Below are 22558 nucleotides of genomic sequence, written 5' to 3' on the forward strand. Positions count from 1 at the left end.
AATGAGTACTAATATAAATATATTTTGCTCTGTAATAAAGAATTCTGATATTTAGAAAAATAAAACAATAAAAAAAATTACTACACCACTTTTTAAAGTTTGGCTTCACTAAAGAAAAACTTATGAATTGAAATCTTTTGTCTGATTTGTGTTGTTATTAATGAGTAAAAAAACGAGCATCAATTTCTCTACAATTGAAGTGGCTTGGGCAAATTATTCGATTTGTTAAACAGACTGTATAAATATATACATAATGTGATTAAATGCTGCACTGAACTAATGCATTTCCAATGTAAACTATTGAAATTTAATTAAAAAACAGTAAAAATAAATTCCCATTCCTGATGTCTCGGATGTTACTTTACACCAGAAATATTTAGTAATACAGGGTACATTCTGTTTTATGCCTGCCAACCGTGTGAAAATTAACAGCTCAGTTTACTTAGTATTTTAATAAACTATTCCCATCTTGCTTATGTGGATATTAATCTATATCAACACCAAGTTGACAAATTTCAGTAAGTGCTGATAGAATTGGTGCAGTTATGCTAATGTTCCAAGCTAAAATAGAGTTGGATTAACAGGGATATGGTTCACCATTCTGCCAATACCCTGTTTGTCCAATTCTTTTTGCAAATTTTAAGCAGTATTCATATTTCAAACTTGGGCCAGTATCTGACTTCATAAATCATTTAAACAATTTTCCCCTCACTATGTACATAATTTAATCATCTGGCAATGTTTCTTTTATAAGAGAGTCCATCCTACCTATTCTTTATTAGCCACTCGACTTCTAAAGTCCCACTGCATTAAGATACTTGGGAGGGGAAATTACCCTTCAGAAAAAGGCCTGTTAGTGCCTCTAAGAGGTGGTAAGGTCTTTCCGACCGGGGGCAGGGCTGATGCATCTGCAATTGCCCTCGGGTCGGGGGCGGCGGAAACAGGTTTCCTCTATGCCCACTGTTTCTGACCCGTTGCCGGTGCCCGCCGACCCCTTATCACCCGGGGCGACACCTTTTCCGCCCTATGGGGGAAAATTGCCCCGCGAGAGCGAGACGCTGCTGGTCGGTGTCCCTGACAGTTTCGCGAGGCAGGAAGCTGCCAGTGGCTAGGCGATGCGGCCGCCTTTAAAGGGGAGGACGCACCGCCCCGGCTGCCATTTTGTTTTAATTGTCGGCCGACTCCTGAGTCAGCTCGACAATGGCGGCCGCTGGTTCGGCTGGGCCACCAACAGGCAGCCTGGCACCCCCTCTTAGGTGCTGGGCCGCTGGCCTGGCCGAATCCCCCCCTGGTGGTAGAGTGGGCTCCATGCAGGCCTCACAGCATCCCTCCCCTTTAAGGAAAGACACGCGAGTGCGACGTGGCACACCTGCGTTGCGATGATATCATCACCGTCGTGCTAACATGATTACCGCGGCGATGATGGGAGCAGCATGGTGTCCGACCCGATACCGCCTCCAACAGCACTCTAAAGCTCTGGGAGGCGGTGTCAGAGTTAAAGAGCTGAAGGTTTCGGCTCTTCCCTCCAGGTGCTAAATTTCCGGTTAATTTGAAGTGCCCTCCCCAATTTCTCGCTGACGGTAATTTCGGCTCCTTGTACTTTCAGGAAACCTTCAACAATTTAAAAACTTAAATAGCTTTATTAATGCTCCCTGGCTTCTTCCTGATATTAAATTATTCTTTTAGTTATTTATATCTACATACACTTGAAGTTCTAACAATATACTTTATACTCTATGATTTGGATTCATTCAAGTTATGAATGTATATTTTACTAATTCAGAAAAAGGGATCAAAACTGAGTAACCTCAAGAGGCTCCTATTAATCCTTACCATTCCCACCCAAAAATTTTAAATTTTTTTACGTGGCTACAACTAGGATGAGCCTGCTGCAGGGCTACAGGCAAGTGCAACAATTGACAAGATACATACCTGTGTGGGAATAAATGTACCACAAAGCTCCTGTCAGAAGTGCACCGATCACAAATGCTGCAAATGCAATTCCCACAACTGTAGGGGTATCCAGACCATAAATGATAGCTGAAATATAAAAAGATGATATGATACAGATTTGCATGTTCATACAATGTATAAAATAAAATACTCTTCTCATAGAATTATCATTTAACAAAAAGATAGTCACTTGAGGAGGTGCAGCTTTATTTATAAATAGCACTACCATGACAACGTGTCTAGTGTTTAATGTAACACATGTCAAGTTGTGCACTGAACTTGTTTTCAACCTTGATTTACGTTCTTGCACTGTGCTTAATATTTCAATCATTTTTAAAATCTTCAAACACAGGCTATTTACAGGGATGTTGGAGAATTAAGTATTTCTATATGCTTTAGTCATCTAATCTAGATCAATTTGGTGGGATCCATCCTACGTTAATTATGAGTTTGAAAACCATAATTTAGAACAAAGTACAAAATTTAGTCTCAACAACAGGAATAACCTAGTGGCTAGGAATAAAGCTCTTAACCATTCTTTATGTAATCATAATTTTAGATCATGGCAGAGATTGTATTTATTGGAAGTAAAATAATTTCAAAAGCAAATTGCTTAAAAGGGGCATAATATGGAGCAAATGGCAACTGAATATTTTATGTAGTGTAGCAACTGAAATAGGCTTGGGAAGCTCCAAATGTTGACTTAAACTGAACCACCCATTCAAAGAATACCATCCTGTGGAGTTTATGAACGTATGACCTATGCATAGCAGTATGGCTCTAGCTAGCAAGCCAACATCAAGCTTAGAGAAGTACGTATGTCACCACTAGGTTACCACTGCGACTGTCCTTTGTGTTGTTATTTGTGCCCTAATTCCTTTTTCTTCATCATAATAATCTTGTCCTATCTAATTAAGGCGATTAAAGGAGTTACATTGCTACTTGTTTAAAAAATTAAGTTTAGCAAGGAGTATCATTTTTTCCTCCGTACAGAATTGCTATACTATTTGAAAGTCTTCTTTGGTCATGTCCCAGTTGCTATTTCAGGGCAAACAAATCAGTGTTCGAGATTAGTTAAGGCTATTTGCCCCATTCTTTCTGTATTATCTATCATGTACAAGAACTTTGGTCAGCCTGAATAAGTCAAAATGGGCCATCGGGGATGAATTCTGCTTTGATTTTCACCTGACATATTACTTCAGCTGACAATATTAACTAATCTTGGCAACAGAGTCCATGGATGAAAGGTTTGTGATTTGAATTCGGGCTGGTACTTAACAAAACAAAGGAAAGCTTTGTGAGCTTATGTTTTCATGAGCACATAGTTTTGTATTTTTGAATCTAGAGTGAAAGGAGGGGGGGGGGGGGTTGTGGTGAGAGAGAAAAGAACAAGGAATGAAATCCTTAGACATACTGTTTACTGAGTTTCTTAACTAAAAATACATTGTACGTAAAATCACTTCTTAAAAGATCACATGTACAGAAATTTTTAAAATGTCTGATTTTTATGTACCATTTAAAAAAAATTAATATTGGTAAGTTTAAAAAAAAGTTTGTACTTAGAAAATGCAGATTTCATAAGTAATTTTCTGGCCCCTGTAAAGGAACACAGGTTGATAATTTATTGCAGTTTTCTGAAAAGGCTTTAGCAGTTGCCTTGTCTCCATATTATATCAATTCGATTGGATTCCTGGATTCTAGGTATAGCAAATTGATTTAATTTAATAACATTAAATCAATATTTTTTAATTGCAACTTTATTTTCCTAGTGTTATGCCCTAATAGTACTTGATTTGTTGTTGAAAAAGTTATATATAAAATAAAACCAGAGTAATTTGACAAAATGATTTTTCTGACAGCAAACTACAAATGAGACAAGCATACTGAATCAAAATAAATGTTTTATCACTAGAAAACTTATTCACACAAATATATTGATTGTAAAGCTGAAATAATGTTTAATCATCTAACTTACGCCGTGGTTTCTCTGCATTAATCAGAGTGTCAGGTTTCACTGAAAAATACAAAGATAAACGTTTTCAATAGAGCTATTAATCAAAACATTTGCTTTTGGCGAGACATCTTACTAAGAGAACACAAAAACGCAAACACAACATTAAAATACATATTCTATAAAGTAGCAAAGAACAGGTGACTCAGTGCATAGCATGCTGGTGTACTTATGTACTGTATCATATAGCAGTGATGGGTTTGGTCTGCATTTTTTCTACATTTTCATGTAACTGCTTAAGCGTATCAGCCAGTTAGAGTAGCTTTGACAGATGCCTGGGAAGAAGCTGCCTGTTTTCCCTCTTGGTTGGAGAACGAGGAATTTTTTGACACATCTGTACAGTAAACAATAATCCTTTGTTACATTTTAAGACATTGTATTTCTGTTCACCTTTCTTTGAACCCTTATCTCACCATTTGCGCACAGATAGTGTATAGATGTATTTGGATGATAGGGATACTTTAAAATGCTGTTTCATTTTAACGTACCTACTGTTCTTGCATCTTCAGGAAAGGAATTTAACCGAACTGAGTTGTTGAGATCTTAATGTTCTCCGAACCCATTTAATTTTTCAACTAAACTTCAGGAAGCTATTATATATAATACGCACTGTATAAGCATAGGACAGTAAAGGGCATTTGATGAACTTCTCTCTTCCCTCTTTTTACTGTCTGAACACAACAAACACGTATGGCCCCAATTGTAACTCCAGATGGATTCCCAGATCTGAGTTAAAATTACAGTCGGGTCTCAATGATGTCAATGGGTGCAACATGCATGTGTAAAGAAGGACCCTGTTGGCTCCGGGCGTGTGTCCTTGCTGCCTGCTCAGGAGAGCAGGTTAAAATTGCAGATGTTGAGATCATGGCGGCTTTCGGTCAGTTAAATGCCAGGGCGATTTTAACTCCCGACTGCCAGGTTTCTGCTAAGCGAGTAGGGTTAAATCACCCCCAGTAAATAGTTCAGCAAAATGTTTTTCATGTTGAAAGGGCTGCTTGTTTTACTTAGAAAAGAAATGATAACTCCATGTGTTACAAAAACATGTTGATTATTAAGGGGTGGGGTTATTCATTCCAGATGATGCTCTTTACATGTTTTCATTGTAACAGTATGCTGACAAATAGATTAAATTTATGGTCTACATCATTCCCTTCATGGGACATTGCAGGATAAGATATGCGCACCAGAGTTTAGGATGAGCTCAAGTTTAGGAAGCATAAGGATGGGAGGCAGGCCAGGAAAGCTTTGAAAAACAGGTGGCCACTCCAATCCTGTTAGTTTCTTGCCACACAAGTTGAGTTAAAATTACCCCCGAAGAAGCTTTGAGGTCAGAAGCTCAGCCGAGGTCATGAACAGTCTTCTAGGGGGCGGAGTTGGTAGAAAGGTTATGGAAGGGGCAAAGGACAATTTGTCCTTCCCAGCATTTATCTAGAGGAAACTGCGGCTCATCTAAGGCTGGATGTCGGACAAGCAGTCTGACAGCATAAAGGCAGTGGAGGCATTGAGAGAGATGGTGGCTAGAGCTTGGTGGCGTCAGCGTACATTTGGAAGCTAATATAATTTCTACGATGACATCGCCATAGTTGATGCAGATGAGGAAGAGGAGAGCGTCATGGATGGGTCCTTGAAGGGACTGTAGAGATGCCGATAGAGGGGTTGGAAGAGAAACCATTGATAGAGATGTTCTGGCTATGATTGGATAGGTAAGAGCAGAACCAAAGAAGAAATTAACTGGCTCATTCTAATGATGTAATTAGGTTTCCAACTGCAGACAATTTATAACTTTGTACCAAGGTAAAGATCCAGGTTATACACTTTAAAAAAAAAGTGTCTTCACAGATTTTACTGAAAACAACTGCTCTTAAATATCCATAAAACTATTTTTATGGAGCAGATTAAAACAATAACTTTCATATGTGCATGTGGTTATAACTATCAATCTTCACTTCACTGGTCCTTTTAAGCAAAGCATGCTAGGCTACCACAAACTAAGAGTCCAAATGTAAATGAAAAAACAGCTACACTACAAACCAAAATGTAAGAATTTTCACTGAGGGTTAACACCACAGTTCAATTATTTTTCTTGTGAAAAATCCTATACTCTTCTTCTTATACATGCTAATAAATATTTACTTGTATCTTAGTATTAAGCCAAGATAATAAACCTATTCATAGAAACATAGAAAATAGGTGCAGGAGTAGGCCATTCGGCCCTTCGAGCCTGCACCACCATTCAATAAGATCATGGCTTATTATTACCCCTTTCCTGCTTTCTCCCCATACCCCTTGATCCCTTTAGCCAAAGGCCATATCTAACTCCCTCTTGAATATATCCAATGAACTGGCATCAACAACTCTCTGAGGTAGGGAATTCCACAGGTTAACAACTCTCTGAGTGAAGAAGTTTCTCCTCATCTCAGTCCTAAATAGCCTACTCCTTATCCTAAGATTGTATCACCTGGTTCTGGACTTCCCCAACATCGGGAACATTCTTCCCGCATTTAACCTGTCCTGTACTGTCGAGTCTAATTTGTACAAAAGAAAATTGACCACATTGGAAGTAGCTCTCCTTTGAGCTTAAAACAACGCTGGTTGTTGTTTTAAGCTGTTTCATATGCATGAAATAAGCAATTATGTTAAAATAGGGGCAATTTATGTTAAAAGTATAAAAGAGCTCAAAGTAACAGAGCTAGAAAATAGCCGAAGATAGTAAGATGGATGCTTCCTCTTATTGATATTCTCTTAAAAGCATTACAATAATGAAGTAATTGTCATGTCCCCCATCAGCCAAATCTTATTTCACACCTGTTTCTTTCCATCAAGATTTGTGATCACCAATAAAGAACTGTGCAAGTGTATGTCCAGTTGGTAGGAGGCAGGTGGAGCATGGGAGGGTTCATATTTTTTTTCTCTCGGGATGTGGGTCATGCTAGCAAGCCGTATTTATTTGCCCATCCCTCATTGCCATCAGAAGAAAGAGAATTCTAAATCAAAATAACATGCTTTTGTCACCTCCAGACTCAATTGTTCTAATACTCTCCTTGCTGCCGTGAATGTGGAGGGAGTTTAGGTTATTTGTTTAAGTTTGCTGACAACTTGCACAAAATCAAGCTGTACTTGAAACATATGAAAAGACAGACAAGAGAAGACCATCAGGCCCATCAATGCTCACCCTGTATGACTTAGCTCTCATCAATTAGAATGAAGGGCTGAATAATGCACAGAATCCCAGTAAAAATCCTGCAAGATCCCGTATCTCGTGATAAAAGTGGAATTTGACTTAATAATTCGTCATAAAACAATGGGCCCAATTGTAAACAGATGGAATTTCAGAATGCAATCCCTACACTGTAAAAATTTCCTTTCTGCCCTTTAAAAACCACTATTATTGTTACTCTCTTCAAAAAAAATCACTCTTGACTCATCCAACCTCTTTATCTTTTGCCTTTTATCTCTAACTTCTGTTCCATCGCGAAGGTACTTGAACAAATTCTCATCTTGCTTTGTGCCCTTCTCTCCCAAAATTCCATTTTTAAATCCCTCCATTCCAGTTTCTGCTCATCGCATACCAAAACAACTCTAACCAGTAATGAATGACATTCTCTAGGATTGTGTTTATGGTGTATTATCCCTCCTGGTCTTCCTCAACCTCTCTAAAGCACCTGACATGGTTAACCATGCCACTCTCCTCCACCACTACTCCTCTGTTATCCAGCTCCAGATCTACAAAGTTCCACTTCTAACTAAGTGGATGTAGCCAGCAAATCTCCAGCAATGACTTCCCTTCCGTACCTCCCACCATTACCTATAGACTCCTACAAGTATCTATATTTAACCTCCTGATCTATGTGGGGTTAGCTTCCATATATATGCTGGTGACACCCAAATCTACCTCTGCGCTACTTCTCTTGAAGGTGCTGTCTGACTGTCCATCTAACATCACGTCTAGTATGTGACACAAAATCCTCCAGCAAAATACTGGAAAGATCAAAGTCATTATTTTCAGCAGCAAACATAAATTCTACTCTCTTGCCTGTGATTCCATGTTGAGGAACCAACCAGAAAGCTGGCCATCCTAGACTGGGTGATGTGTAATGAGAAAGGACTAATTAGAAGTCTTGTTGTGTGAGGCCCCTTGGGGAAGAGTGACTATAATATGGTAGCATTCTTTATTAAGATGGAGAGTGACAAAGTTAATTCAGAAACTAGGGTCCTGAACTTAAGGAAAGGTAACTTTGATGGTATGAGGTGCGAATTGGCTAGATTAGACTGGCAAATGATACTTAAAGGGGTGACGGTGGATAGGCAATGGCAAACCTTTAAAGATCATATGGACGAACTTCAACAATTGTACATCCCTGTCTGGAATAAAAATAAAATAGGGAAGGTGGCTCAACCGTGGCTAATAAGGGAAAATTAAGGATAGTGTTAAATCCAAGAAAGAGGCATAAAAATTAGCCAGAAAAAGTAGCAAGCCGGAGGACTGAGAGAAATTTAGAATACAGCAGAGGAGGACAAAGAGTTTAATTAAGAGGGGGAAAATAGAGTACGAGAGGAAGATTGCCGGAAACATAAAAAATGACTGCAAAAACTTCTATAGATATGTGAAGAGAAAAAGATTAGTGAAGACAAACGTTGGTCCCTTACAGTCGGATTCAGGTGAATGTATAATGGGGAACAATGAAATGGCAGACCAACTGAACAAGTACTTTGGTTCTGTCTTCACAAAGGAAGACACAAATAACCTTCCCGATATACTAGGGGTCCGAAGGTCTAGTGAGAAGGAGGAACTGAAGGATATCCTTATTAGGCAGGAAATTGTGTTAGGGAAATTGACAGGATTGAAGGCCGATAAGTCCCCAGGGCCTGATAGTCTACATCCCAGAGTACTTAAGGAAGTGGCCCTAGAAATAGTGGATGCATTAGTGATAATTTTACAACAGTCTATCGACTCTGAATGAGTTCCTATGGACTGGAGGGTTGCTAACTTTTTAAAAAAGGAGGGAGAGAAAACAGGTAATTATAGACCAGTTAGCCTGACATCAATAGTGGGGAAAATGTTGGAATCAATCATTAAGGATGAAATAGCAGCACATTTGGAAAGCAGTGATAGGATTGGTCCAAGTCAGCATGGATTTATGAAGGGGAAATCATGCTTGACAAATCTTCTGGAATTTTTTGAGGATGCAACTAGTGGAGTGGACAGGGGAGAACCAGTGGATGTGGTGTATTTGGACTTTCAAAAGGCTTTTGACAAGGTCACATACAAGATATTGGTGTGTAAAATCAAAGCACGTGGTATTGGGGGTAATGTTACTGACATGGATAGGGAACTGGTTGGCAGACAGGAAGCAGAGAGTCGGGATTAACGGGTCCTTTTCTGAATGGCAGGCAGTGACTAGTGGAGTGCCGCAGGACTCGGTACTGGGACCCCAGCTCTTTACAATACATATTAATGATTTGGATGAGGGAATTGAGTGTAATATCTCCAAGTTTGCAGATGACACTAAACTGGGTGGCGGTGTGAGCTGTGAGGAGGACGCTAAGAGGCTGCAGGGTGATTTGGACAGGTTAGGCGAGCGGGCAAATGCATGGCCGATGCAGTATAATGTGGATAAATGTGAGGTTATCCACTTTGGGGGCAAAAACACAAAGGCAGAATATTATCTGAACAGCTGCAGATTAGGAAAAGTGGAGGTGCAACGAGACCTGGATGTCATGATTCATCAGTCATTGAAGATTGGCATGCAGGTACAGCAGGCGGTGAAGAAGGCAAATGGTATGTTGGCCTTCATAGCTAGGGGATTTGAGTATAGGAGCAGGAAAGTCTTACTGCAGTTGTACAGGGCCTTGGTGAGGCCCCACCTGGAATATTGTGTTCAGTTTTGGTCTCCTAATCTGAGGAAGGACGTTCTTGCTATTGAGGGAGTGCAGCGGAGGTTCACCAGACTGATTCCTGGGATGGCAGGACTGACATATGAGGAGAGACTGGATCGACTGGGCCTGTATTCACTGGAGTTTAGAAGGATGAAAGGGGATCTTATAGAAACATATAAAATTCTGACGGGACTGGACAGGTTAGATGCAGGAAGAATGTTCCCGATGTTGGGGAAGTCCAGAACCAAGGGACATAGTCTTAGGATAAGGGGTAAGCCATTTAGGACTGAGATGAGGAGGAACTTCTTCACTCAGAGAGTTGTTAACCTATGGAATTCCCTACTGCAGAGAGATGTTGATGCCAGTTCATTGGATATATTCAAGAGGGAGTTAGATATGGCCCTTGCGGCTAAAGGGGTATGGAGAGAAAGCAGTAACGGGGTACTGAAGGAATGATCAGCCATGATCTTATTGAATGGTGTTGCAGGCTCGAAGGGCCGGATGGTCTACTCCTGCATCTATTTTCTATGTTTCCCCTCCCTGAAAACTCACAGAAGATGAACAAAACTGTGTAATCTTGATGTTATGACCCTGAGCTGAATTTCCAAACTCGTATTCCATCACCATCATCCCTACATCAGCCCCATCTCCCTTATGCAAGGTTTTACCACCTCCAAACTCAATTACACCAATGCTTTTCTTGCTGGCCTTCTAAAATTCACCCTCCGTTAAATCTAACTGGTTCCACACTACGACCCACTCAACACTTGTCCTTGCTGTTCTATACCACCTCCCCTCCCCAGATGTATCCAATTTAAAACTTTCAACTTCATCTTCAAATATGATTCTCTACTTCTCTGTCCTCCTTTTAAAACCTTCTGAAAACCCATGTTTTCTATCACCTCTCTCCTGTTTACTTTTGTTTCTTGTTTTTCTTGGGATGTTTTGTATGTTAAAGGTGTTATACAAATGCAAGTTGTTGTTGTCAGAAACTTTAAACCTAAGTCAATCTGAAATTCCAATGAAGATCACTTATGCTTATTCATTAAAAATTGGGACAACTGAAGAATGACTTCTACTTAAAAACAAGTTACAAACTGTTAAATCACATTATGGGCTCAATTTCCCCCAAAGCAATTTTTGGTGTATTTGAAGGGTTACGCCCGATTTTTGGGGGCCTAAGTACGCCCAAAAAAATATTCTAAGTTTTCCCGTTGGATTTCTTCATTTTGGCGTGGCGTAACCCGATCTTTAGTTTTGCGCCAAAACTATCGGGCTGCCATGGTAACCAGGGACACAATGCGAGCTGAGGCTGCAAAGTGAAGCATACAGCCAGCTCCCAACACATTAAAAGAATTGAAAAACACATAGCAGCAACTTACCTCCAACCCCGCCCGAAGGACTTGCCGGTCCGGTCCGGTCCCATTATCGGTCCCCATTCTCCCGGTCCGGTCCTCGAATTTTCTCTCTCTCTCTCTGTGCGTGTGTGTGTGTGAGAATGGGACCGGACCGGACAGCCTTCAGGCGGGTTCAGAGGCAAGTTGCTGCTATGTATTTTTCAATTCTTTTAGTGTGTCTGGGCATCTGCTGCTCCGATTTCCTTAACTCTCCGGAAGGTTTTTCTGCAGAGGCCACATACGCTGGCTTAAGCACAACTGAGTAACTCTCAGCTGGCCAAACTTCCCTAAATGGCCAGAATTAGCGTAGGTGGCTGGTTACACCCCCTTTGGCTGAAAAAAAACTGACCTAAAAAAAAAATCACAACTGAGTTACACTGGTACAAATTAATTGGGGAAACTGTGGTTTTTCAACTTAGGCCAAAAAGAGCAGCCTGCTCCAAAAAAATGGCACAAATTACTGGGGAAAATTGAGCCCTATGTCTCCTGTTACCAAAGGGACCACAATTGTGTGCTTAGATTGATGAGAATAATTACCTAACTCACAGTTATTGTGCTTTAACAGTGAAAAGTCAATGAGAACAGCAAAAATGACTTTGCTATTAGTCAACTCAATTATCTGTCTAAACGCACAAGCAAATATTCACAGATCTAAAAAATAACATATCTGGGCATGATTCCAGTATATGGCAAGTACAGCACAAGTTTTTTTACTGAACAATTTAATTTCTGTAGATTTGAGTCTTGTGCAATGTTCCCTCTAATTTTCTCTTTAGTGCGCAGCCCCTTTAACTGGGTGCGTGGCCCATTCAATTGTTTGTGCATGCGCATTTCTTCCCTGTAGAAGTTGGCGAGCGGCATGCATGGGACCGCTGAGCGGTGTCACAGCTTAGCAGGAATGATGGTCTTGTGTCCTCAGCACACCAGGCATGAAATAGAAAATGCCTACAATAACAACTTGCATTTATATAGCCCCTTTAACGTAGTAAGACATACTAAGGAGCTTATCAAGAGCAAATCAGACAAAAATTGACACTGAGCCAAAGGAGCTTTGAGGATTAAAAGCTTAGTCAGAGGCAGGGATTTAAGGAGTATCTTAAAGGAGGAGAGAGACAGATGGAGAGGCTTAGGGAGGGAGTTTCAGTGCTTAGGGCCGAGAGCTTAAGGCACGGCCACCAATGGTGGGGTGAAGGGAATGGGAAATGCACTGATTATGTAAACCAATGGACAGGCATTAAATGCTACACATGTACACTATATTCAGACTTTTGTTGTTGACTCACCTGGTGTGTTGGGTAGATTCATTTTTCCACGAATAACAGCCAGTGGCTTAGTGAAGGATTGTCTGTTTCTCATCATAGCCATTATTATTTGCAAATTCACATTTATACAAGCTTCGTCAGGAGGAATGCACTGCAGCAGGAGATAAACAAATCAAAAAGTAAGGATGTGCAAGCCTGACAGCTGCAATGCCGATGCATTATCAGCAATTGTGAGGTCTGGTTACATTTTAGTAACCAATGTGAATTGAATGTTTTATCACTAAAATTTGTGCATTGATATATTTGCAGTAATGAATAATGTTTTGATGTCAATGTGTGGTCAGTGATCTATCTGAAATATTTTCATGGCATGAACTTAAATTTATTTTTTTTCTACAAAAATAAGCTATTTGTCTGTGAAATACGTTTACTGATTGGTTAACTGCACACTTTGCATGTGTGCTTAGTTAACCTTTTTGGTATATATTTATATTGCAAAATAGGAATTTAATAAATCACAACATAACCTAAAACAAACCCAGTAAAGTTTCTTATAACACAATACACACTGTAATAACAAATGTATAATTAACAAAACTTAAAAACTAATGGAAAAAGAATACTAATTGTAAAAGCATTAATCACAGTAGACATAGCGGAGCTTGAAATATATGTTCCAAACTGTCAGGAAATTCTGGTGGTTCAAATTCATTATTTTAGCAGTGCCATTCAGCAAATCTACAGTAATTTGTTTAGGTAAAAGTTGTGTTATCTTCAACTGAATAAGTGCCCTAAAACTTTCTAACTTAGGTTTTACTGAACAGAAAGAAACATCCAACTTATGTAAGTAACCTTCATAATGCACCTTGCTAGAATGTATGACATTTCAATTTCTTAAAGTTGCGATCATTTTATATTTAGTAAATATGACAAACCTTTGGAAGATTAGGAAATCCTTGGCTTTCAGCATCCTTTTTGCTGCATAATGTAATTTCACAGTGAAGAAAAACTAAGGACATGTTGTAGACGGGCTTAAACACAAAGCTGAACCTCTTTTTTTCCATCTCTGCATGAGGTACTAGGAAATCGAGCTTCTGGGAACTGTAGAATTTCACAGAATCCTCCTTTGGACAAATATTTTCAATAATCGTGTAGTCTGAATAGGCAACAGGGTCCGATGATGGAGAAATGTAGCAGGTCTGGATAACAAAACTAATTTCTGGATCAGATTTGGTTACAGACACCTAAATTCATGTGATGGGAAGAAAAAAAAGTTAAAAAAATTCTCATTAGCACATTTTTAAGTCACACTACAACTTCTTCAAATTGGCAACAGTCAACATTGGGGATAGTCCATGGAGCACCTCCATAGTGAATAACAGTGCCCAATTTCAGATTGACCCCAGGGCCACTACCACACTATCAGCTGGAGACATAGCGAGAGAAATAATACACAAAGGTATCTAGAGATGGTTGCTGGTTTTGTAGCGGTGCAGCTAGCCACTGTTTTGGTGTTACTGCCTGATCAGAAACAAGTTTGTTTGGCTAGTTCACATTGTTTTTCATATTGTATGTGAACTTGTAGACTCATGTCAGATATTCAGAATGATTTTAGTTGTGGCCACATGACCAGATCAAGTGGCTCAATAGACAACCAAGAGACTGCTATTAATATCTTACTTGTTTGAGCAGTAATAATGAATATTCCGACTGCCTACAGAAAGAAGTTTGGAAGCCCAGAAGAGTTGTATAAGAGGTAATGTTTTCCCTGTGACACCAGTTTCCTTCTTTGCTTGCCTCTTTCCATGTTGAGCTGCTGAAGAGGGGCTGTGAGGGGATAATTGCTTGCATAATATTTAATCAGAGTACCATTATTCACCATGATTAAATTGTAGATAAATTTGGAGCACGGAGACGGCCAGAGGAGCAAGGCAATGGGAAGTCGGGGGCTGGGAGCAGCACGGGGGGAGGGAAGAAGGAGGTTAGGGAATAATCTGTGGTTGGAGGAGGTAGGGAACGATTGGTGGCCAGACGAACAGGGGCGGGGTGTGTTGGCAAAGATTGACAGACGGAGTATCAGGAGGTGGGAGGGCAGCGCGCAGGAGCAGGGGGGGAGGGGGGATGGGGGTCAGGGAGGAGTGGGGGGGGGGGTGGTCAGTAACAACCGTGAGCCACAGCAACAGATTTGGGAACTGGGGGGGAAGAAAGAGACCTTGAAAGAGGAATCGGAGTCCTTATGGGGAGGGGCGGAGGCGCTTCATGGTCTCCGATCATAGAGGGTGGGTTAGGTATGGATCCTGGATCCAGGTGGTTTGTAAAGGCACTTAGCTCCTGGATCCAGCCGTCCTCACCTTACTTTAGCTGACAGGTTCCACGAATGATCGGCGGCCGGATTAGTTGGGGGAGTCAGGGAATGATTAGCGGCCAAAGGAACAGGGGCGGGGAGGCAGCGCCGCAGGGGCGGGTGGGTTAGTAATGATCGGGGGCCACAGCAACACATCTGGGGTTCTGGCAGGGGAGAAATCAGCCTTGAAGGTGGAATCGGAGCCCTTGTGGGGGAGGGGCAGGGGCAGGGGGCTTCGGGTTCTCCGATCGCAGGAGGTGGGTTAGGTAGGGATCCTGGATCCAGAAGGTAAGTGTAAAGGCACTTAGCTCCTGGATCCAGCAGTCCTCACCTTACTTTAGCTGGCAGGTTTCACGAGGCCTGCAAAACCCGACCAGCTAAAGTTACTTTCAAAATGGATGTTAAATCAGAGGAATCAGCCTCATTATAATATCTAAAATGCCAACCCGCCTCCAGAGAGCGTATTGGCTGCCCGCCCCCTATCCCGCGGGTTCTGGTCGGGATTCAGATTTTTAATGTTGAGCTGAATTTTCGGCTTTGCTTATTTCGGGGCGGTAATAGCGGCGGGGCGGTAAAGTTTGCATCCGGGATCAGTTTGTGCCTCAGTCAGCAGCTGGGCTCTGAGTGTGGGGCGGAGTGCTAAGGGAGGCGTTGCACACCTCTCTTAGGGCGCTAGGCCGGCTGAGCATGCAAAAGTCCCAAGCTAAACAGCCGGCCCCAGACTATTCCAAGAGAGGCCTGGGGAGAAAAAAACCTCCAAAAACATTCCTAATAAATAACTCACGCCACCATGACATAAATCGCAAAAAAAATTATTAAAAAATCCAATCACACTTACCGGAGGTCGACATTACTTACCTCACTGCAGCCGCTACAGCTCGGACCGCCCGCTTTCACAGGCGGTCCCAGCATAGCCAAAAATCAACACCGGCTCACCTCTTCTGAGTGGTAATGCTCCGCGTCCCGCCGAAACCAGCCCCAAAAATCCGGGTGGGGCGCTGGAAGCTGGCTTCCTGCCCGCAAGAGCTTACCGCTACCATTCGCGCCCCTCCGGGGCAAAAATAGAGACAGTAACAAGCCGAAAATCCAGCCCACTTCCCACACGACCCCAACCCACACACATTTTTGGGTTAAAATTCCTCCCATAGGTTTACTTATGGAAACTGTTGTTTGCTGTAAATATAGGTTAGACTGTTGGGACAAAATATCAATTATAACTCTTGAGTCTCATGCTCAACTCCCCGAAGCAGTGTACAGTCATTCTATGTATAAAAACGCACCGAAAGGACAGAAATAGGCTAATTACAATTATACTAATTAATTAACTCATCGGCAGTTATTGGGAGAAGGTTATCCATTTAGATACAACGTTATCAACAGGTCATTATGCAACCAAATGTTCAGCCATTGGCTGCATTCATTTTGTTGAACATCAACTTGGTGGATGTGAGCGTTATCTTAAATGTACATCTCACACCAACAGCACTTGAATGAGCAGGAATGTAAATAAGCTAGAAACTGAGTATTTTACTAACAGGATGATGTAACATTTGTGGGATAAATCCCTAGTTTTACAAGTACTATTATACACTAGTATGAAATTATGGGCAGTGTATCATGCTTAGAAGACTCCCTTTGGTCAAACCTCCAATATAATTTCTGGACTTATTAACTCTACAATTTTCCTGTCAAATCAAAGAAATTTAAACCACAAACTAACCATCTGTTCACTCCAATCCATGCACCAGTGCCAAAAAAAGAACTGCAACATTTCAGCTAAAACCACAGCCTACCCAATTCTTCAGCTCATTTGCTAGCTTGCCAAGATCATTACCTCAACAAATAATCGGCGATTCTCCGAAACAGTGTGCACTCCTTGTGAGGGAGTGCGGAACAGATCTGTGTTGTACAGCTCCATGTTCAAAGTTGCATTGTTGATTTGTGTCAGAGAAGGGAAACCAGAATGTGAAGGCATTTCAGACTTCTTGCTAGGTGTGAAGTATGTACAGTTAAACTGAAATAAAAAGGAAATTATTACTGAAATATCCATATCAACTGCCATCAGCAATTAAACTGTTTTTATAAATTCTAACATAGCACAAACTCTTTGAGGAGATTTAGCTACCAGAGAAACATAATTAAAATGATCAATTTTGAAAACTCTAACAATTATAACTGCTACAACTTCTTTAATGTCCCTAGTCTATGAACATTAAACACTTCTGATCACTATTCAGGGAACCATGCTGGAAATCCATGTGTGCATGTCAGGCAAGGATAGGACCAGTCTCAGATGTAATGGCTCCACAGTTGAATAGCCTATGGTGCTCATCATTCAGGTGCACATGTTAAGAAAATCCACTTGGGTGAGGTAGCAAAGGAGCAGTAACAGCATTGAAACTGCACCCTAGCATGAAGGGTACGGCGATGGAAAATTGAATGTGGAGTTTCTTTCAAAAAAGCCATAATAGTTTAAAAAAGGTTACATCTGTAATAAATTATTCACAAGCGATAGTTTGAAAATAATTATTATACAACTTATTGCTACAGATTTCAACAAATATGGAAATTACATTTTATAAAAATTATGAACATGCTATTGATGGAAAAAGGGAAAGCAACTAATCTATTAGCTATTACCACGATTTTGATTCTTCATCAACAGACTATTTAAGCTAGTACTGACAGCCCAAAACAAAGATTGTAATATTAGTCCTCACTCTGCTCAATAAACAGGGGCTGCCTAAAGTTAGAACAAATTCTGCGACCAACCGTTGAAGGGTTAACTGTAATATCAATTCTTATTTGTAGAAATGTGAATTTGAGAAGGCTGTTGTCCTTGCAAATATGCACATTTCTATGACTTCTAACCTATTCTGCTTGCACAAAATACTTCATAATGTAAATAAAAAACACTAAACACATTGCACAACATACCAAAACAGTTCTAGGTCGGTTTCCAATTGGGTCATCGCCATCTCCAGGGAAGCCGTTGTCTCCTGATTCTTCATTATCACTATACCCTCCACTTCCTTCAACAGTGTACTCTAGCTGCATCACGATCTACCAGTCAGAGAAAATTCCAATGGTTTAGCAAAATCTTTTCGTATGTGTTTCCTACATTACAACAGCGACTACACCCCAAAAAGTACTTCATTGGCTGTAAAGCACTTTGGGAAGTCCTGAGGTCATGAAAGGTGCCACAGAAATGCAGGTCATTCTTTCTTTTTGGTTTCCAAAAGCGCTGCTCATGATCAAAAAGTAAAATAAAATGACTTCCTCCTCCTATAATCTGTTCCCCAGTCTCAAATTTGTACACTTTCTGTTCCTCAAACACTGGGCTACTACTTATTTCATGCTCTCCCCAACCTTCCATCGGTGACCACTCTGTCATTATACCATTTGCAACTTTTTCCATCAACCCATTTGCCTTGCCACCTCATAAATACCTTCCTTTAAGAAAGCATCTTTTTGTTCCCCTCCCCACTTTCACTTATCCTTTTTGCCTCCTATTCTGTATCCATTATTCTTTTTCACCACCATGAAACGTATTTTGAGATGCCACTCTATTTAAGAATGGTATAAAAAATTATTGTTTTCCTCCCTTTCTGTTTGTCTTTTACTTCTCTCCATGTTTTCTCTCTATGGACCTCAAATACTTTCTCTCATCCTCTCTGCATCCATTTGTCTCTCTTATCAGTAGGTTTTTCTTTCCAAGCTGAGCGGGAACAATTGGATAAGAAAAAAAATTGTTTTATCATAGTAATGTTTTGGACAGGAGAAAAGCTTTGGTTCATCTACCCTACCCTTTAAACTTTCCATCGGGTTCCTACTGTAATTCTACAACTAATAGCCCTGAATTATATACCTAACAGGCATTCATCCATTACTTTTATAAAAATAATAAGTGAAAGTCAGGTGGAGAGGTGGGGAAAAGAATTCTAAAACTGCTTTTTGGTGAATAAAATCTCCCCATTTTAATTTTATTTAGGTTGTATTACAAGAAACTACTTGCTAACAATTCTTCCAATTAATAACTTCTATGTAGCTGTCATTTAAAAAACAGCAAAGAAACATTCAATATATTTGGTGAAAATACAAAACTGAAATAAGTAATAATCTCTCCCTCAGCAGAAATTTTGGACATTTTTATCTTCAGTGGGAGCTAATGGCCCATCGGTGGACAGTTGGAAGGACAAGATTAGAAATGAATTTACCTTCAATCATTTGAAACAAATTTAAAATAGAGACAATATCTAGGGGTTGAAATTGCCCCACTCCTTAAGATTCATTATTGTTTCGAAGAGGCGGTAAAGGGGCGGTAAGGCCTTTCCAACCGGGAGCAGGTGAATGGGCTGACCCAGCAGAAATTGCCCCTGGACCGGGAGCGGCGGAAACAGACTTCCGTCCCGCCCGTGTTGCCGTCCTGTCGGGCACGCGCCAACCCCTTTCCACCCCACGGGAGCGGAGATGCCGCCGGTCGGTTCCGACAGCTTTTCCCGGTGGGAAGCTGCCAGTGGCTGGGCAGTGTGTCCGCCCTTAAAGAGGAGGACACTTCGCCGCCATTTTATTTTAATTGTCGTCCGCGTCGTGCTGGTGTCATCAGTGTCGCACCAACATGCTCAGCATGGCGCTGATGACGCCACCCGCCTTCCGCCCCACAGTCGCCCAAAACACCGCCCTGATTTTGTTTTGTTTTATTTTGGTAATGTCATTAGATGACCCAAGAATATATTTAAAACTCTAACACGAAGAGGGCGAAATCCCTCTATTCTCCGTCCCAAGGATTGGGCTGGAGAATAATCATTCATTGCGAAAGGTGTGCCCCGTGGAGGGCAATTTCAGCCCCTTATTGTTTTAACTTACGGAGTTCAAATAAATGGTGGAACCATCTGTAGCAGAGTATTTAGTTGTCTCACAATTAGTGAGTGAAGACTCCAAAATGTAATGTGTGGCGTTTTCCTTTGCTTTGCATTTTGGATCCAGTAGAGAAACTTGCGTTACTGCAGACACATCAATCTATAGGAAAAGGTTATACATATTAAAAATACACAGTATTCTTGTTTACTGAACTAGTAATAATTTTCCTCCTCCGAATAAACATGTCCAATCCCTTTGCATTGGTGCTAGAACAATGGGTGCTTTGCACCAGACAATAAACAAATGTTTGATTCTTATAGTATTGGCAGTAGGAGTCGAGTGTTATGCTGTGGTTGATGCACTGCATAGCCGTGGCAGGAGCAAACTAATACTACTAGTGTTGCAGGCAGTGAATTCTGGAACACAACATAACTTTTCTGGTCACAGATAAGACCAAGTTGCAAATGGCATAGCAAATGTGCTATTTCATTATTTTTTTAAATGAAACTTCTCAGAAAGAACTCATTCCTTTGAGACAGAGAAGCTGAAAATCAAGATCATATTTTTCTTTTAAACAAAGATACAGTACCTATTAAAAGAAATGTCATGGGAAGGAGCAGTAATTCTTTCAAGGTGCATTCTCAAACATAGCAGCTGCACTAATCATTTTTATTAAAAGCGCTGTAGTGCTGTTCTTAGTTATGCTACCAACTGATTAAAATATCTTTTTTGTGCCCTCACAAAACTCAGGCATAACCTTGGTCTTTAGCCAGCAAGGAATAAAGGCAGACCTATAATTGGTTCGGACAGGCCTTTAGGTTTTGAAACCTTGTATAATTAACACTGTAAACGTGAATCCATAAACATATCCCAAAATATCATGGAAGAAGAAACATGTAATGGATTTAAACAAACCTGCAAGCTGCTCTTTTCAATTGCAGCTACCATTCTTTCATCCTCACAGTGAACAGATAGCGCTACATTGTCAATGGTCTGAATCTCTTCTGGTTCAGGTAATCCATTTCTCATCAGTTTTTCAAATGTACTATCTTGGGATCTTTGTGGCAGCTTGTGAGCTGTGTCCACCCTGTCATAATCTTCTTGACCAAAGGGAAATGGAAATCGGAAGGCTTCTGAAAATCCAGGAAATGCCTGATCCGGTGATTGCAACGGCTCTCTCAGAATTGAAAGTTCTGGTGGAAGGAAAGATTCTACCTCCTCTTCTTCAGCTATGGGGGGGGAAGGAGGAAGAGAAAGGAGTCAATAAACAATTTTGATATATATATTTTTTAATTAAAAGTTTTAAAACAGGTTTTCACTTTCAAGACCAAATTTACTGCAAAATTATAATTATAATAAACCTGTATCATATTATTTCATTCCGAGCACTCTATTGAACACCAAAGGGATTTTGTATTCTATAGCATGCTCTGAGTGAAATAAGATTTGATTCATTTGATTTTTTTTAAATGACTTGAGTGCCAATTTTTAAATGACTAGCAATACTGCTTAACTACTAAACATCTCAATAAATAGTCAAAGATTCAGAACAGTTGGAACATAACACTATTGTACTATTCAGTATAACAGTATGAAACATCAATAGTATCACTGTATTATGGCAAGGCATTTCATAGTGCAAAAATGCAATTTGAACAATACAGACATTCTCCAGCATCAGTGTTTCTAGTGGACTGGAATGAACCTATGTGGGTTACCATCAACAACAGTATGTAGACTGAGATTTAAGAATCCAACATTTACAATTATTTTTAAATCACAATTCAGTCTACTTTAACCCATTCATCTTTCAATTAAAAAAAAAAATTAAGAGTTTTTAAAATGTAATTTCAGAAAACCAGTTCTCTTTTTATTCTTCCCGCTTTTCTAAGTTAGTCCGTTACAGTATCTGCCTTAAATAGGAGCATGAAATGGTCCAACTTGAGAAATTTTCTATGAATGGCCCAGTGGTGCATTGAACAACCTATCACAAATAAGCTGTGAAATAATTGCCAGGTTTCCTCCTCAAATGACTTTGCCAAACTGACAGATTCAACCTCCAGAAAATGGCTAAGTTCACGAGTCAGTTACATATGGGATCCAAATCCAGCTAAATACCAAAGTTCTAATGTTACCAAACCAACCACAACTACGATTTTACACCTAGAAATTCCACTATTTTGCAGGGCTAGGGGGCCGGGAGCTCATCGAAGGTGCTGGTGGGGGGGGGGGGGGGGCGGGGTGTGAGGGAACTCATTGGAGGGGCGCAGGAGCTCATCAGGAGGCCAGTAGCATCATCGGAGGGTCAGAAGAATGGGGGCTGGAATGGGGGAGACAGACATCAGGGGGTCGGAACAGCACGGGGTGGGGCAGGGGAGACCTAGTGGGGGAATCAAATGCCTGCTGGGGGGGGGGGGGGGGGTAGAATTCGGAGGCCTAATGGAGGGGGGGGGGCAGTTTACGATCACAGGGGTAGTCGCGAAGGCATTGGATCTAGCAGTCCTCGCCTTCCATTAGCTGGCAGGTTTCATGAGGACTGCAAAACATAAGAACATAAGAATTAGGAACAGGAGTAGGCCATCTAACCCCTCGAGCCTGCTCCGCTATTCAAAAATATCATGGCTGATCTGGCCGTGGACTCAGCTCCACTTACCCGCACGCTCCCCATAACCCTTAATTCCCTTATTGGTTACAAATCTATCTATCTGTGACTTGAATACATTCAATGAGCTAGCCTCAACTGCTTCCTTGGGCAGAGAATTCCACAGATTCAAAACCCTCTGGGAGAAGAAATTCCTTCTCAACTCGGTTTTAAATTGGCTACCACGTATTTTGAGGCTGTGCCCCCTAGTTC

General features: G+C 40.8%; 1 protein-coding gene across 5 annotated transcripts in view; it reads right to left on the reverse strand.

Annotated features, from left to right (window-relative positions):
- tgfbr3 (transforming growth factor, beta receptor III) overlaps positions 1–22558 on the reverse strand; it is a 285519-nt gene that overhangs the window by 14711 nt on the left and 248250 nt on the right. For all 5 annotated transcript variants that reach the window (XM_070886589.1, XM_070886591.1, XM_070886590.1 and 2 more), the window contains 8 exons: positions 20620–20933; positions 19711–19863; positions 17782–17907; positions 16679–16858; positions 13436–13744; positions 12522–12651; positions 3929–3967; positions 1933–2040 (listed from right to left, as the gene is read on the reverse strand). In XM_070886589.1, coding sequence (XP_070742690.1) covers positions 1933–2040; positions 3929–3967; positions 12522–12651; positions 13436–13744; positions 16679–16858; positions 17782–17907; positions 19711–19863; positions 20620–20933 — 1359 coding nt within the window. The remainder of the gene's footprint in view (positions 1–1932; positions 2041–3928; positions 3968–12521; positions 12652–13435; positions 13745–16678; positions 16859–17781; positions 17908–19710; positions 19864–20619; positions 20934–22558) is intronic.

The sequence above is a fragment of the Pristiophorus japonicus genome, chromosome 8 (genome assembly GCF_044704955.1).
Source record: "Pristiophorus japonicus isolate sPriJap1 chromosome 8, sPriJap1.hap1, whole genome shotgun sequence".
NCBI classification, from domain to species: Eukaryota; Metazoa; Chordata; class Chondrichthyes; family Pristiophoridae; genus Pristiophorus; species Pristiophorus japonicus.